The 13,023-nt window shown below is 54.3% G+C and overlaps 1 protein-coding gene across 1 annotated transcript in view; it reads right to left on the minus strand.

The window, feature by feature from the left end:
- The window catches only part of CNTN5 (contactin 5), a 213,364-nt gene that overhangs the window by 8,161 nt on the left and 192,180 nt on the right, over window positions 1-13,023 (minus strand). The window contains exons 14-16 of the mRNA XM_004689429.2: window positions 12,231-12,340; window positions 488-668; window positions 31-145 (exon numbers count right to left, since the gene is read on the minus strand). Coding sequence (XP_004689486.1) covers window positions 31-145; window positions 488-668; window positions 12,231-12,340 — 406 coding nt within the window. The remainder of the gene's footprint in view (window positions 1-30; window positions 146-487; window positions 669-12,230; window positions 12,341-13,023) is intronic.

Here is a 13,023-nt window from a genome sequence, read left to right on the forward strand (position 1 = left end):
CCCCCCCAGCGTCTCCGCAGGGGCGCACTGACCTTGTAGCCCAGGACCTCGGACTCGTTGACCAGCGGCTGGACGGGCTCCCAGCCCAGAGAGAGCTGAGAGCCCTGCTGCTCCCACCGCAGGTTGCCAGGCGCTTGGCTGGGCGCTGCGGAGGAAGCGAAGGGCGTGAGCGGCCGCGCCCCGCCACGCGGCGACCCCGACCGCGGCCCCCTAACAGCGCCTCTGCCGGGCGCTGACCCCACCCTCTGATCTCGGGGTGGGACCCCGGCCTGTCCGCGGGTGCCGACCTTCATCTGCTGTGAGCGCGGGTTTCTCTCCTTGGAACAGCCCTCAGCCTGAGGAAAGGCCCAGCCTGGCCCCGCCGCCCCGCTGTCCGCCCGTCCGCCCGTCCGCCCGTCCGCCCGTCCGCCCGTCCGCCCGTCCGCCGCGCTCAGAAGTTCAGAAACCGAAGCGCTGCGCGTCCGGTACCAGCACCCGCGCCACTCACGGGCCTTCTCGGTGGTGGCGCTCACTGGGCCGCTGGCCGGCCCGTAGCCGGCCCCGTTGAAGGCCCTCACGGTCACGTGGTACAGAGTATTCCCGTCCAGGCCCGTCAGGACCACCGACGACTCGTTGCCCCTCGTTTTGACCGTCTCGGCGGCGTCTTCTTGGTCCTTCCAGTAGCCCACCTGTGGACACATCCGCGGCAGTGAGGCTCTTCTGCTTTCTCCTGGGCTCACCGCGGTCGCGGACACACCGGGTCCACACTGCGCCCGGGGCTCCCTCCCCTCAGAGCTGCCCACGGAGCGCGCCGGCCGTCCGCAGAGGAGAGGCCGACTGCGGCCCCGCGCCTGAGGCAGCAGCCCCGAGGGCTGAAATTCCCGGCGCCCGGCCCGCGTGGGCTGCCCTCGTGGGCTGCCCGCGCCCCCTTCCGGCCAGCGGTGGACACGCAGCAGGCGGGCAGGTGCCACACGCAGGTGGGTCCGCGGGGGACGGCGGGGCGGAGGGGCGCGGGCAGGCCGGGGTCCCCTGCGTGGCTGGGCCTGGCTTTGCCCCTCAGTCATTCCCGGGAGGTCGGGGCGCCGGGTCTGTTGTTCGCTCGTCACCTTTGTTCGTCAGGTAAAGCCTAGAACACGACTTTCCGGGCTTTAAGTCGCGAGAGCAACTCAGGTCTTTGCGCTGAACCCTGCTGGCTCCGCCCACACCGGTCTCGGATTTACATGCTTTGAAAAGTTAGTTTCATGAGCACAGTCGTCTTTTTCATCCCTGTCTCTTCTTTGTCAGATTTGCTGACACTAGCTGACAGGCTGAACTTTGGGAATCTGGTTTTTAGCTTTTTAAAAAGGTTTATTTTATTTATGTACGCACACAAGAACCGTGGTGTTGGCCAGAGGTGTGGGGGTGAGGACGCCCCAGAGACGGAGCGGGGAGCAGAGTGGGTCTGCGGAGACGCGCTGCTGAGGGGCGCAGGGAGACAGGAGGGGCCTGCTGCGCCTGGAGCCCCTCTGGCCGGTCGGCCGCGCGCTGCAGCGGCTGGTGATAGCCTGATCCTGCGCCACGCAGCCCCTGTGCCACCAGGGAGGCCCTGAGCTGGGGCTTGTGACGCACTCTGTTGCTGGCCTTGGCCATCGCCGTTCCTGAGAGCTGGGTCATGTTGCCTGGCGCCCTGGCATATTTTCACATGCAGAAATCTAAGATATTTCAAGCTACGGAGCAGACCACGAAGTCACTGGCCGCCTAACACTACCCAGTGATGCATCTGCTCTCTGGTTCGGTTCAATTTTCTTTAATTGGTTATATTATTTTAAAATAATTGAATATATATTTTGAGGGAGTTGAACGTGATTAACCTAAACCAATTACAGATTTCTATACAATACAGATTTCAATATAAATTCTGGACTTCTAAATATTGAATGGGTAATGTTCTGACTCATCAGCACACGAGTAAGCTTCCTAAGTAAAATATAAAATATATTTCCTAAGGAACTGATTATCAGAAAAACAAATTCTAGCTGCACCAACTACTGCCCAGAGGGAAATCTTAAGAATCCACACGTCATTTCTCTTCCTAGCCTGTAAAAATTAAGAACAGAAAAAGCTATTATTTCACAGTGAAGTAAAAATTATTAGCCTTTCTTTATGTGGGAGGTGATAAAACAGGCAAACAAAAGCCTGACCTTAGCATAATCATTCTTTAAATTGGAACTGAGGAAACACGGTGTTCACGAGAACACAGCCCTTCCCAAACTGAAACCTCTTCACGCCGTTTTTCTCTCAAAGACTCATCAGCCCGTAAACTGAACTCCCGGGAGGATCACCTGGAATGAGGCTGGACACTCGGGGGACGCAGAGACTCAGCCTGGAACCTCCCCGCTGCCTGTCTGTCCCTCCCTGAACTTTTCTTCTATCTATTCAACACAATTGTGTATCTTTACAGGCACATCCTACTTTTATTCCCTAACAGAAGAGTGACACAGTTTTTCGCTAACGCGCGATTGCGTGCCGGTGACGCCTGGTTCTGGTCGGGGCAGCTGGTGGCTTCCGGCTTTCCCCCTTCTGACAAAATGCTGCCCTGCACATCCTCGTCTGTGCCCACGCATGGACTCTGTCCCTGAAATGGAGTCCACGAAATTACAGGGTGCACATTTATAAGATACTTTGTGTTTTTGATAAAAAGAGACATCTGGATTTTCAGGTCGCATTTAACAAGTGTCACTTGCACAAAGGTGCCCCGAGGCAGCGTCCCGTGAGGCTGCAGTGGCAGTGCCCAGCCTGCTTCCTTCTGGTCCCTGCAGGCGGCCGTCTCTGAGGAGCAGCTCGCCCGCCCGCCAGCTCTGCCCTTTCCAGGAGGAGCCAGACTGGCACGTAGCTCATTGTCGACGCCTCTTCTAGAGGACTGACTCCCCTCTTCACGACGACGTAGCATCTGCTGCTTCCTGAGCGCTCGGCTTTCTTCGGCCACTTGCACATCGACTGGCTTCTTGTGTTGCTCCCTATTGTTTTGATCTGTGACGACGATTTTGCATCTCAACATCCCTTTCATTTAAGGTCATCAATTGGGAGACGCAGAAAGCGTGCCGCAGAAGAGACGTGACCCTGGATGTCCAAGACGGCGCCTCTCTGGGGGGCTCAGGCCTCAGTCGACACCCCTTTTCCCAAAGTTGGTTCTCCAAGGATACAGTCGCTGGCTGCAGACAGGACGCCGCGTGTCGGGGCCGTGACTCCCAGACCTCACGTCGCACGCCTGGGCTCGGCGGGAGGAGTCACAGGGTCTCGGCCCGTTTGCCGCAGTCAGGGCGGGGCGGGCTGAGCACAGCTCCTGTCCTCGTGCAGCAGGCCCGGCCGGCGCCGAGGCGTTCTCCCGGCAGCCCACCGCCCGCTTGACCTTCGTTTCCTCTCCGAGTACAAAAGTGCATCTTTCCTCGGCTCCTTATTCGCTGATGCTGCGTCTGCCGGCTCCCAGGTACACCGCCCGCCCGGTGGGGCCCACGCTGACCTGAACAGACTGGGCGCCATTTCCCGCTGCTATATAACGTCGCAAAAGGTCAGTCTGGTGTTTGTACCTTCGAAAGTTACTTATTCTGTCTGTTGGGGAGCTCAGGCGCTCTGGACTTGCTTTCTGGAGTGAGAATCCATATTAAGATGTGGGCATTTTACCAGGCCGTGAGATCGTAAACATTATTAATTAAATCATTCTTTCAAACATTTTTCAAAACGTGCATTATTTACCAAGCACTGTGGCTTCTTCCGGCGAGAGGGGTGACGGCCGGACGGGGGTCAAAGGCCGTCCTAGGAGCCGGCGAGCAGAGCGGCCTGGGCGCGGCAGCATTCAGCCATGGACGCGAGACCCCCACGTGCTCACGCGAGGATGAGCGCGGGGCAGGTCCTGGCCCGGCTGGTCCGGCCGTGGCCAGCGCCGCGGGGGCGGGGGTGAGGTGTGGGGCCGGAGACGGGCCTCTCTCGACTTCCCGCTGGTTTTGCTGCGAACTTAAACGGCTGTTTCCCGTCTGCTAACGAAGAAACAGCGGTGAGCGCAACTTGCTGAAAGGCCCCAAACCGTCGCCCGGGCGGCTCTGAGGCAGCGTGTGCGGGCCTGTCCCTCTGAGCCAGGCGGTGTGGACGGAGGCCCGCAGGGGGCCGGCAGCCTGGCCTGGAGGCTGGGGGGGTCTCGGTCAGGGGCGGGGACAGCCACAGCCAGACGGGCAGCTGGCCGCGGACGGTGACCAGACGGTCACTTAGGAGACTCACACCGCGCGGGTCCTTTGGAGACTTATTTACTTATGCACTCAGCACTGGGGTGCAGGCCAGAGCGTGGTGGGCGAGGGGATCCGGAGACACCGTGGGGAGCAGGGCAGGTGGGTCCGCAAAGTCCTCTGCTGAGGGAGCAGCGGGGAGCGGGGCCTCTGCCGCGCCCTGGCCGTGCCCTGCCGGGATCGAGTGGTGCCGCGGGCGCCCTGGAGAGGCCACAGTGGGTGTTTAACCCGCTGCGCCGCAGGGAGGCCCCGATTTTTTCTTTTTAAAGTACAGAAGTCGCGCGACCCCGTTTGGAGGAGCCCCCCGCCCCCCAATAAGCCCAGCGCCCGCCCTGGCTCCCGGCGGCGCTGATGGCCTCTGGGCACTGGGGCCACACTGCACCCCGTCTCCGGCTCGGCCCTTCCAGGGCCAGGGCGGCGCCTCTCGCCCAGCGCTGGGGGCTGCCAACAGTGCCCGCGGGCGCGCCTCTCCCCGCAGCCTGCCACACGGCTGCCTCCTGCCCTCGGCCGGCTGAGCTGAGAAGCCTCCGCCCGCCCGCCTCCGCCACTCAGCCCTCTGTGAGCCTGAGCGCTCCCATTCTTCTCCCTCCCAAGAGCGACCCCCTGGGGAACGGCCCCAGCGCCCCGTGTCACCTCGGCGGGCGCGGGCCCTGTCTGAGGGGAGGGCTGCAGGCGCGGCGGGACCCAGCAGCCAGCCGCGGCCTGGGCCGTGTGGAGGACAGACAGGGAGTTGTGGGGTGCAGGAGCCACTTTGTGGTAGTGGGGTGTCTCGGGCTGGCAAGGGGCGAGTTGTTAGGGCTTTAATATTTCCCGAAACACGACAGGGTCTCCCTGCCTTACCTGGGGTCTTGGGGTTCCTCTGCTTCCCACCGTCGCTGTCATTGCTGCTCCCTTTGTCGTCACCCCGCTGTGCTGTGTTGGCGGAAGCCCAGGGCGCACGGAGGCGTCTCCCTGGGCTCCTCACGGCGTCTCGCCTCTCCCCTGCAGACACCTTCCTGCCCCGTTTGCTTGGCTTCCCGGGTTGCTGCTCGGGTTTGTACTCGGAAGCGCTGATTTAAATTTCAGTAGTATCAGAAGGTGCATTTCATTGCTTCTAATGAATATTTTATCTTAGTTACTTTAGTTTTCATTTTCTGGCTTTCTCTTCACATTCTGGATTGCTCTTTCAATATAGATGTAAAAGAGAATTTTTTTTTTTTACTTCTCTTTGCGATCCAGGACTATATGTTTAAAACTTCTCTGTTGGTTTACAAGAAGATCTTCTGTAGGGAAAGAAGCCCATTCTGAGCCTTATCTTCTTCTAGAGATTTTTCGTCCGTCACTCGTTTTCTTCTTTACAGAGTTTTCCCGTGTGGTCATCCTGAGATTTGACCTGACCGCTCTCATTGGCTCCTCTACAATGAACCCAACGTCACTTGCACGTGGACGGGCTTCCCTGGGGGACGAGGGAAGCTGCCCTGGGGCCGTGAAGGGCCGCACCCACTCTCCAGGCCACAGCAGAGCCACCGGCTGCAGCTGAGACGCGGCTTCTGGAGTGTGACTGTGGTTTGTTTCACTGAAGAGGCCAGAGGCGATTTCATTGCTTGCTTGAGCTTAGCAAATGGGATTCTGAGGCTGGGCCATGGCACGGAGATGACGGAAAGGGAAACCAGGAAGCCGTACTGCTCAGATTGTTTTCTGGCTCTCATGGAGACTGCAGTGCGTGTGGTCCCTTCCCTGCTACTTTCTGATAGCTTCGAGGGAAACTGGGGAAAGCTGGGCTTGTTCACGTGCTTCCATTCAGGTCCGCCGTTCCGCTGTCCGAAGGCTGTGATGGACACAGGCGAGCTGTAGGAGGCAGCTCGCTGGCAACCTCTGCCCTCCAGCCCGCCTGCCCGGGCGGACACTGGCACGCCACCTCTCCTCCCTAGAGCGCGCAACGCCTTTCCGCTCCTCGCCTCTCTCATAACACCTACGCTCGGCCATGTCCTTTGAGACACTCAAAACCCTGTAAGCGGGCGGCGCATTTCCTGTGGAACGTGCATCTGTGTTGCTTAGGGACCTGAATGCTTGTCTCCAGACGGCTGACCTGCCGCTCCCTGACCCCGGGGGTCAGCACCGGGGGTGGCTATTGAGGGAGCTATGGGGATCCAGGCTCTGAGACACCAGAAACTCAGCTAACAGACGGCATGCAGATTAGTTGCTTTGTGCCCAGAGGTTAATTTTACTACAAAGGATGCCATTTGATGAATCAAGTAAGATAAATAAACAATGCTTAGTTAAACGTTTGAATATGTATGAGGCATTTCAACAGCGACTAGTGGAGATGAGGTGAGGAAGTTTAAAAGGCATCAGGAACATAGCAATGGAAATAATTTACGGAATGCATTCCTATTCCTTTTCTAGAAGCTGTGTTACTATCTCGAGAAAATATACGAAGATTAGCTCTACATAGACTGAATTTCTTCTTAACGCAGGCTGCTGGTGCAGGTCTTTGGCAAGTGCCAGCTGTCTTCCCTTCTTTACCTTGTTTGCTGCAGAGTGGTGAAGTTGAGTGGTGAAGTTAGCGTGTAGACAGAGCATTATCACTAATTTACTGGACTGTGTTTCGTGAGATGCACCGGAACACAACAGATTCTCAATACATACTAAGTAAATACGGATTAAAGAAATAAAATAGGAAAGTTAATCAGTTTAGGCTGAAGAACATGAACCTCGAGAAGCTCGACCACGCGCTCTCTCTGTGCCACAGGGCACCTACAGCAGAGTGAGGCCCGAGGGACGCAGTTTTGGAAAAGGGTCGTCTTCATGGAGAAGAGTACCCCAAAATCAGGGACCTGTTCATCCTCAGAGATTTAATAAAAACAGTAGATTTTAAACCAAAATGAAACAGAAAGGTCGCAACACAAAGCCGCAAGCTAGAGAACTCAAAACCAAGTATCAGAATAAAGAAACGGATTCACTGAACACACAGGCCTCCTTGAGAAAGACCCCAGCAGCCCGCACGGCTCTCTCGGGCTGAAGAATGGGCAGAAATGGGGCGAGGGTGAAAGGGGGAGTGGGGAAGACGACTTCAGTTACAGGCCCGGGCTGGGGCTGTTTGGGGCGCCGAGGACGGGGCGGTGGCCGTGCAGCGTATCCGCTTACATTCGTGTCAGCGAGAAATGGGAAGTGTGTGTGGCCGTGACGAACGACGGCGCCGATGCCCCTCGGCCACAAGGACAGCTGTAGGCAAACCTCCCAACATGCTTGGAAATAAAGCGGCGCCTTCACGGCTCTTAGGGTGCATTTTGGCATGTCTTGGGCTGGAGAAGCTTCTCCACACAGCAATGCATCCAGAAGCAAATGAAACCCACAGGAGTCAACCGTGTTTTCTGAAAGGAGCCCCCCTTTGAGAGGGCCGAGGACGGGCGCGTCAAGCACTGAGATGTTACTTCTTCAATTTCCCTTCGGCCTGCTGAGTTTCGAAAAATATAAATAGTTTCAGCTAGCTCCCGGTCTACGAAAATAACCCGAGAAGGAAATCTAATGAGAGGGGCATGAAAGCTATTTGGTTTTAAATCAGGGCCCACAGAATTTCAGAAAAGAAAGGGTAGAATTGGGATTTTATTTTCCTCTTCCTGTTCAGCTTTTTACTTTCTTATTTTTATACAGTCATAATAAAAAACCAAAGAGAATCTGTAAAGCAGCTGCTACCCACACACCATCTGGAAAATAAAACAGCTCTGTGATCGCCTTTTGGTGACTGGCTGCATTTCGGCTTCTTTTCCTCCTTCGATTTATATCTGATGTTTCATTTTTCACACATACGCCCCCTACAAATTAAATGCAATCTGCCTGGGGTGAGTTATTGTCAGACAACAGTGACGCCCATTTGTTTTCGTCCCCTGCTCTGATGATGAGTGTCTGATCATAAAGTGCACAGCACACAATCCCAGTCCTTCTCCCCTGAAGAAATTCCCACTACGACTTATTTTATAGAGCAAACCACAATCGGTGTCTTTCCAGTGCAATCCATAAATGGAAATGGCCTTAGTGACAAGTCTAAAATGAACTTCTGAGCTACACGGCTTCTGGAAGGCCTAAGATAAACACACTCAGGCCCGGAACACGGTCCAGCCGCGGGTCGCGAGGGGAGAGTTTCCGTGAGAAATGCAGACCGGACGAGCCCTTCTGTCTTTTGTTCTTTTGAAAGATAATCAAAAAAGTTGCGAATTGAAGCTGGGATGCTGAGTTCTTGGCTGCTGGCTACAAGAGTGTATCGTGGTGCTCTGTCCTCATGAGCCCCACCGTCAGAGAGACAACTGTAGAAGGCCAGAGGAACCCGAAGTCCCACGCGCTTGGCGGTGAGGGGGGCTTAGGACTCACACGACTCACACACACCATCATGCTCTTAAAGTTTTGTCCAAAAAGTGTTTTGATGGTAGTCAATAAATGACGAAACATTTACTTAGGGAAATTGAGGACATTTAATGGGCAGAAGCGTCCACGGACGCAAAGACAACGTCTGCACTTCGGGCATCGGGAGGTTCATTCTCGGGAATGGGTCCTCAGCGCTGCAGGCTGCTGGGAGGGCCGCTCATGACTGTGCACTCGGAAGCGTCTGCTGCCAGGGCTTGCTCCTATTTCTTAGGCGCTCGCTCCTTCAACAGCCATCGGCACTGCACGGTGAGCTTTGTGAGAGCAGGACCTCACTGACCCCACATTTCCACGGCAGCCCAGCGACCCACACGGCACGCGTGCTTGAGGAATGACGGGGTGAGCTAAAGGATGGATCTCACCCTGCCTTCATTCTTCTTCCTGAGCTGGGAAGATGAGAGGAGGGATGGTGGAATTGGCCTCGACCCTGCCTACTCCCCCTTCCTCCCACACTGGCATCTTTGCTGAGCTTTCCGTGCACCTAAAATCTCGGTGTTCCTGCGGGGGTGTACGCGAGGATCCGGGAATTACCGTTCACGCAATGCTGAAAGCGGGTGGGTTAATGATGCGAAACTAGGCATCTACTCTCACAGGCCGACGACAGGGACGGCGACTCAGAGGCGGTCGGCACAGTAACTCACGAATCACGGTCGTCTGGTCAATACGCGCCATCCTCAGCGCTCAGCCACGCCGCCTGGCATAAGCTGGCCGCCTGTCTCAAGGCCAGTTCTTCCCTCACTCAGTAACCTGCTCTCCCATGTAAGCAGCCAACGTTCCCGGGCAGGCGGTCCCAGTAGGATGTCAACAAAATTGTTCAGGCATCTGCCACATACCGTTGGCTAGGCTGGTGTCTATTTTGGGGTTTTATCCTCTTTCTGATGTCCTCAGATGGTCATTTTTGTGAGGCAGCACTAGTTTGGTAGAAGACAGTCTTGCACGTTTGCAGAAAACAAAAGACAACCTTGTTTTCTCTTCTTGGCAGCTTACATGTGACATCTAAAAATATCCTCGGGTGGACTCACTTCGAGGTGAAGAGGTGACATCATCGAAATGTCTCGACGCTCGCTAACACTGAAGCTGCCTTGGTGGGCTGGGGGTGACGTCATTCTGACACTGTCTTCATGAACAGCTATTTCTACCGCCTCACTGGCCAAGTCATTCTAGTAGAACAATCAATCAATTTAATAAACAAAATCAGTCTGACCTGAACCCAATGACTAATGAATTTGACAGTGTTGTGTAGCTGAAGGTGAACATATAGTTGAGTCAAATGTTTGGTTTATTATTTCCTAACAAAGACATACGGAAGGTTCCTTGTGAAAGACAAATGTACCCAGTCGCAGCTACTGCAACAAGGGATTCCTGCTACTGAGGCCTTTACGGCAGCCCTGGGGCGCTGTCACCTCCAGGAACAACACGCCCAAGGATCACTCACGCAAGAGGAACGACCCTGAGGTAGGTCAACCGCCAGGTTAGGGCTGAGAAACGAAAACCAAAACCACAAAAAGAGAAACAAATAGTCTTGTTCAATGGTGAACTTCAGAAGGGCAAGAACTTTGTCTATTTTACTTACTGCTTCACCCCAACACTGTACCAAAGCATAGCAAATGGTCGATAATAATAGGTGAATAAATGAATGACAGTTGAGATTCGGATGTAAAACACAGAAATTCAGATCAGGAATAGCCGAATCTGGCTGCAGTCCGGATCCCAGTCTGAGTCGGGCTGGCGGGGGTGGGCACAGACACCCTGAGAGCTGGGCAGGAGCCCACAGGGCGGGGGGTAGGACATGGAAGTTTTAGGGTTTTACTGCTCTAATGAGATGCATCTTCTATTTAATTTTAAAAGCGCCTGGGAACTCATAACGGTAGAAGAGAAAATACAAAGATGTCAGAGTCAAAAGAAACACAAAGAGGCGCATGTTTGGTGATTTATGAAGGAGGAATGAGTTGGGTGTTGTCATCAGTGATAACCATGTATTCCAGAGACACGGGTTCGTCAACATCAAAATGCAGATGACTGCATGTGCAGGAAATAAACACCTGACTTCAGAAGGAATTTCCCCTCATTTACCTTCCCTCTTACTCTGGTACATCAAAAGAAGTTTCCCTTGACCTCTTTTAACCGCTTCTGTCTGAGGCTAAAACAATTCTTTTCAGTGGCTAATCGGTCTCACGTACTATAATAATCTTTGACTAGTGCAAGAAACATACCCCGAGGAGCCTGACTCTTAATCATGCCTGATACCATGCTGCAGAATTGAGATTCTCTTGTATTTTGAACACCTTGGCCTCCTGAGAAAAGAGTAGATATCTCCACAGCAACAAGGGTCTCGCAGCGCTGACGGCTCTGAGTTCGAAGTTCTCTTCCCAAATTGTCACTAATTGGTGTTCGTCTTTTCCCTTTTTTTGGTTTAAGGTGCAGCAACACAGCATGATAACATTATAGAAGCTCAAAGCGTGCAGCACTGAACATCAGCAACTACACACAGTAGCTGACGTTCGCCACTGACGACCCCATTCTCTCCTTCACTGTGTTCTAACTGTCACTTAGAGAACAGCAGTGGTGTCAGGGGCACGGCAGCTCCCAGCCTGCAGTGACTGAATGGACAGCGCAAGGCCGGGGCTCGCTTACTGGACTCTGAGAAGCTTCTGAAGGTCACCAGTCACCTTTAAGCCCGACTGGCACTTCCCTCCCTTCGTCTCATTATTTATTAATACCTCCTTGGGGAGAATTTGTACTAAGTAATAAAAAGAAAACAGAAAAAAAAAAAAGTTGCAGAGCAGAGGACAGCTGTTTGCTGTGGTGAGGGGAGGCTGCACAGAGCGAGGCGAGGCAGGAGGCAGACACGCCCATGAGCCTTACTCAAGCACTCGCTTGCAGCGTAAGGTAATTACTAGATACATTAGAATTAGCCTTCGATGACTAATTTTTACTTAAAATAACCAAGTTATTTTTGTCCACTCAATTATATAATGGTGTAGTTATTTTCTGATTACAAAACACACACATTTTATTTTCCAATGAACAAGATAGTGATTTTGGGGGAGGGGGGTGGCTACCAGATGCCACATTTTTCAGACACCAATTTGTTATGGACATTAAAACAGTACACAGGCTGGCCCTCCCTGGTGGCGCAGCACTGAGAAGCTAAAGCCACTTCTGCATTAGTTCGATCCCCGCCTGCCCCAGAGGTGACCACAGGGCGCCGCAGACCCCTCCTGACCCGTCCCCTGCTCCCCTCAGCAGTGGACTTCATTGATCTGCCTGTTCTGCTCCCCGCTCTGTCTCTGGTGAATCCTCTCACCCTCCGCATCTCTGGCCTGTACCCCAGTTCTGTACAAATAAATAATAAATAAATCTTTTTAAAAAAAGAAAAAAGTATTTGCCTGGTGCTATGGCAGTTACTGTACCGAAAAAGAAGCCGGCTAATGAGTCACATAACACATGCCAGTAAAATAGAGAAGTTCTTGCTTTCTTTGCCACAAGCAACATTTCAAAGGAAAGTGATTGTGCCGGGGTGCCGCCAGGCCGGCTCTCCAGGAAAACGCCGCCAGCAGAGGCTGCGAGGTCAGGCTCCCACGACTGCGCTCCTACCTCAAACCCCTGCGGTCTTCCCAGGCTCTCTCTAGCATGCTTCCAGGCAACGAGAATCTCCGACACAGACACGCCGGTGGCCTGGACATCCGTGGGGGCAGCGCTGGGTTCTGCGGGGAGGAAATTGGAAACGATCAAGCTCCAGGAATGAGCCACGCGGACCGAGCAGCGTGTCTGCACCCGCGGCTGGCTTCCTTCGGCCTTATTTTGAAATGAAAGACTGCTGCAGTTATGGAAAACACAAGACCCCAAAGGATGTGGCTATCCGTGGCTCACCTGGCCAGCAAGAAGCGCGAGAAATCACAGGGCAAGCAAAGCTGATTGTTAGCCTCAGACAACCGGGATGTTCCGCAGAAAACAGGCACAAGCTGCAGGCCCGCCCTGACGCTCGGAGGCCACGCAGCGTGCTGGCTTTCCTTTATTTCTTGCGCTGTTTTTATTCCTCAAAAAATAACTGACTTGTTCATCTACTTTAAGGCAAATGCACGCACAGCTGCCTGGGCCCTGCCCCACATCAGTCGCCTGAGGCGGCGCCCTGATTCCTCAGACCGTTCACGCTCCTTCTAGTTGGAACGATAATACGCATAAAACACTCCGCGCCTCGCCTGGCGCCTGAGACGTCCACTCACAGGCGGCACTTACTACCTTCCATCTGTCGCCTCCCTCCTGCCCGGGGGCAGTCTCAGGTCCCTTCGTTTTGTTCAGGCGGCGCTGACCCCGTGGTAAGAGCCCCGTTCCAGGGCGGCACAGGCCGCTGCGATGAACCCTCGCTGTTAGAAAGGCCGCGCTGACC

Source organism: Condylura cristata, unplaced genomic scaffold, assembly GCF_000260355.1.
Source record: "Condylura cristata isolate star-nosed mole 26May11 unplaced genomic scaffold, ConCri1.0 scaffold00025, whole genome shotgun sequence".
In the NCBI taxonomy this organism is placed as follows: domain Eukaryota; kingdom Metazoa; phylum Chordata; class Mammalia; order Eulipotyphla; family Talpidae; genus Condylura; species Condylura cristata.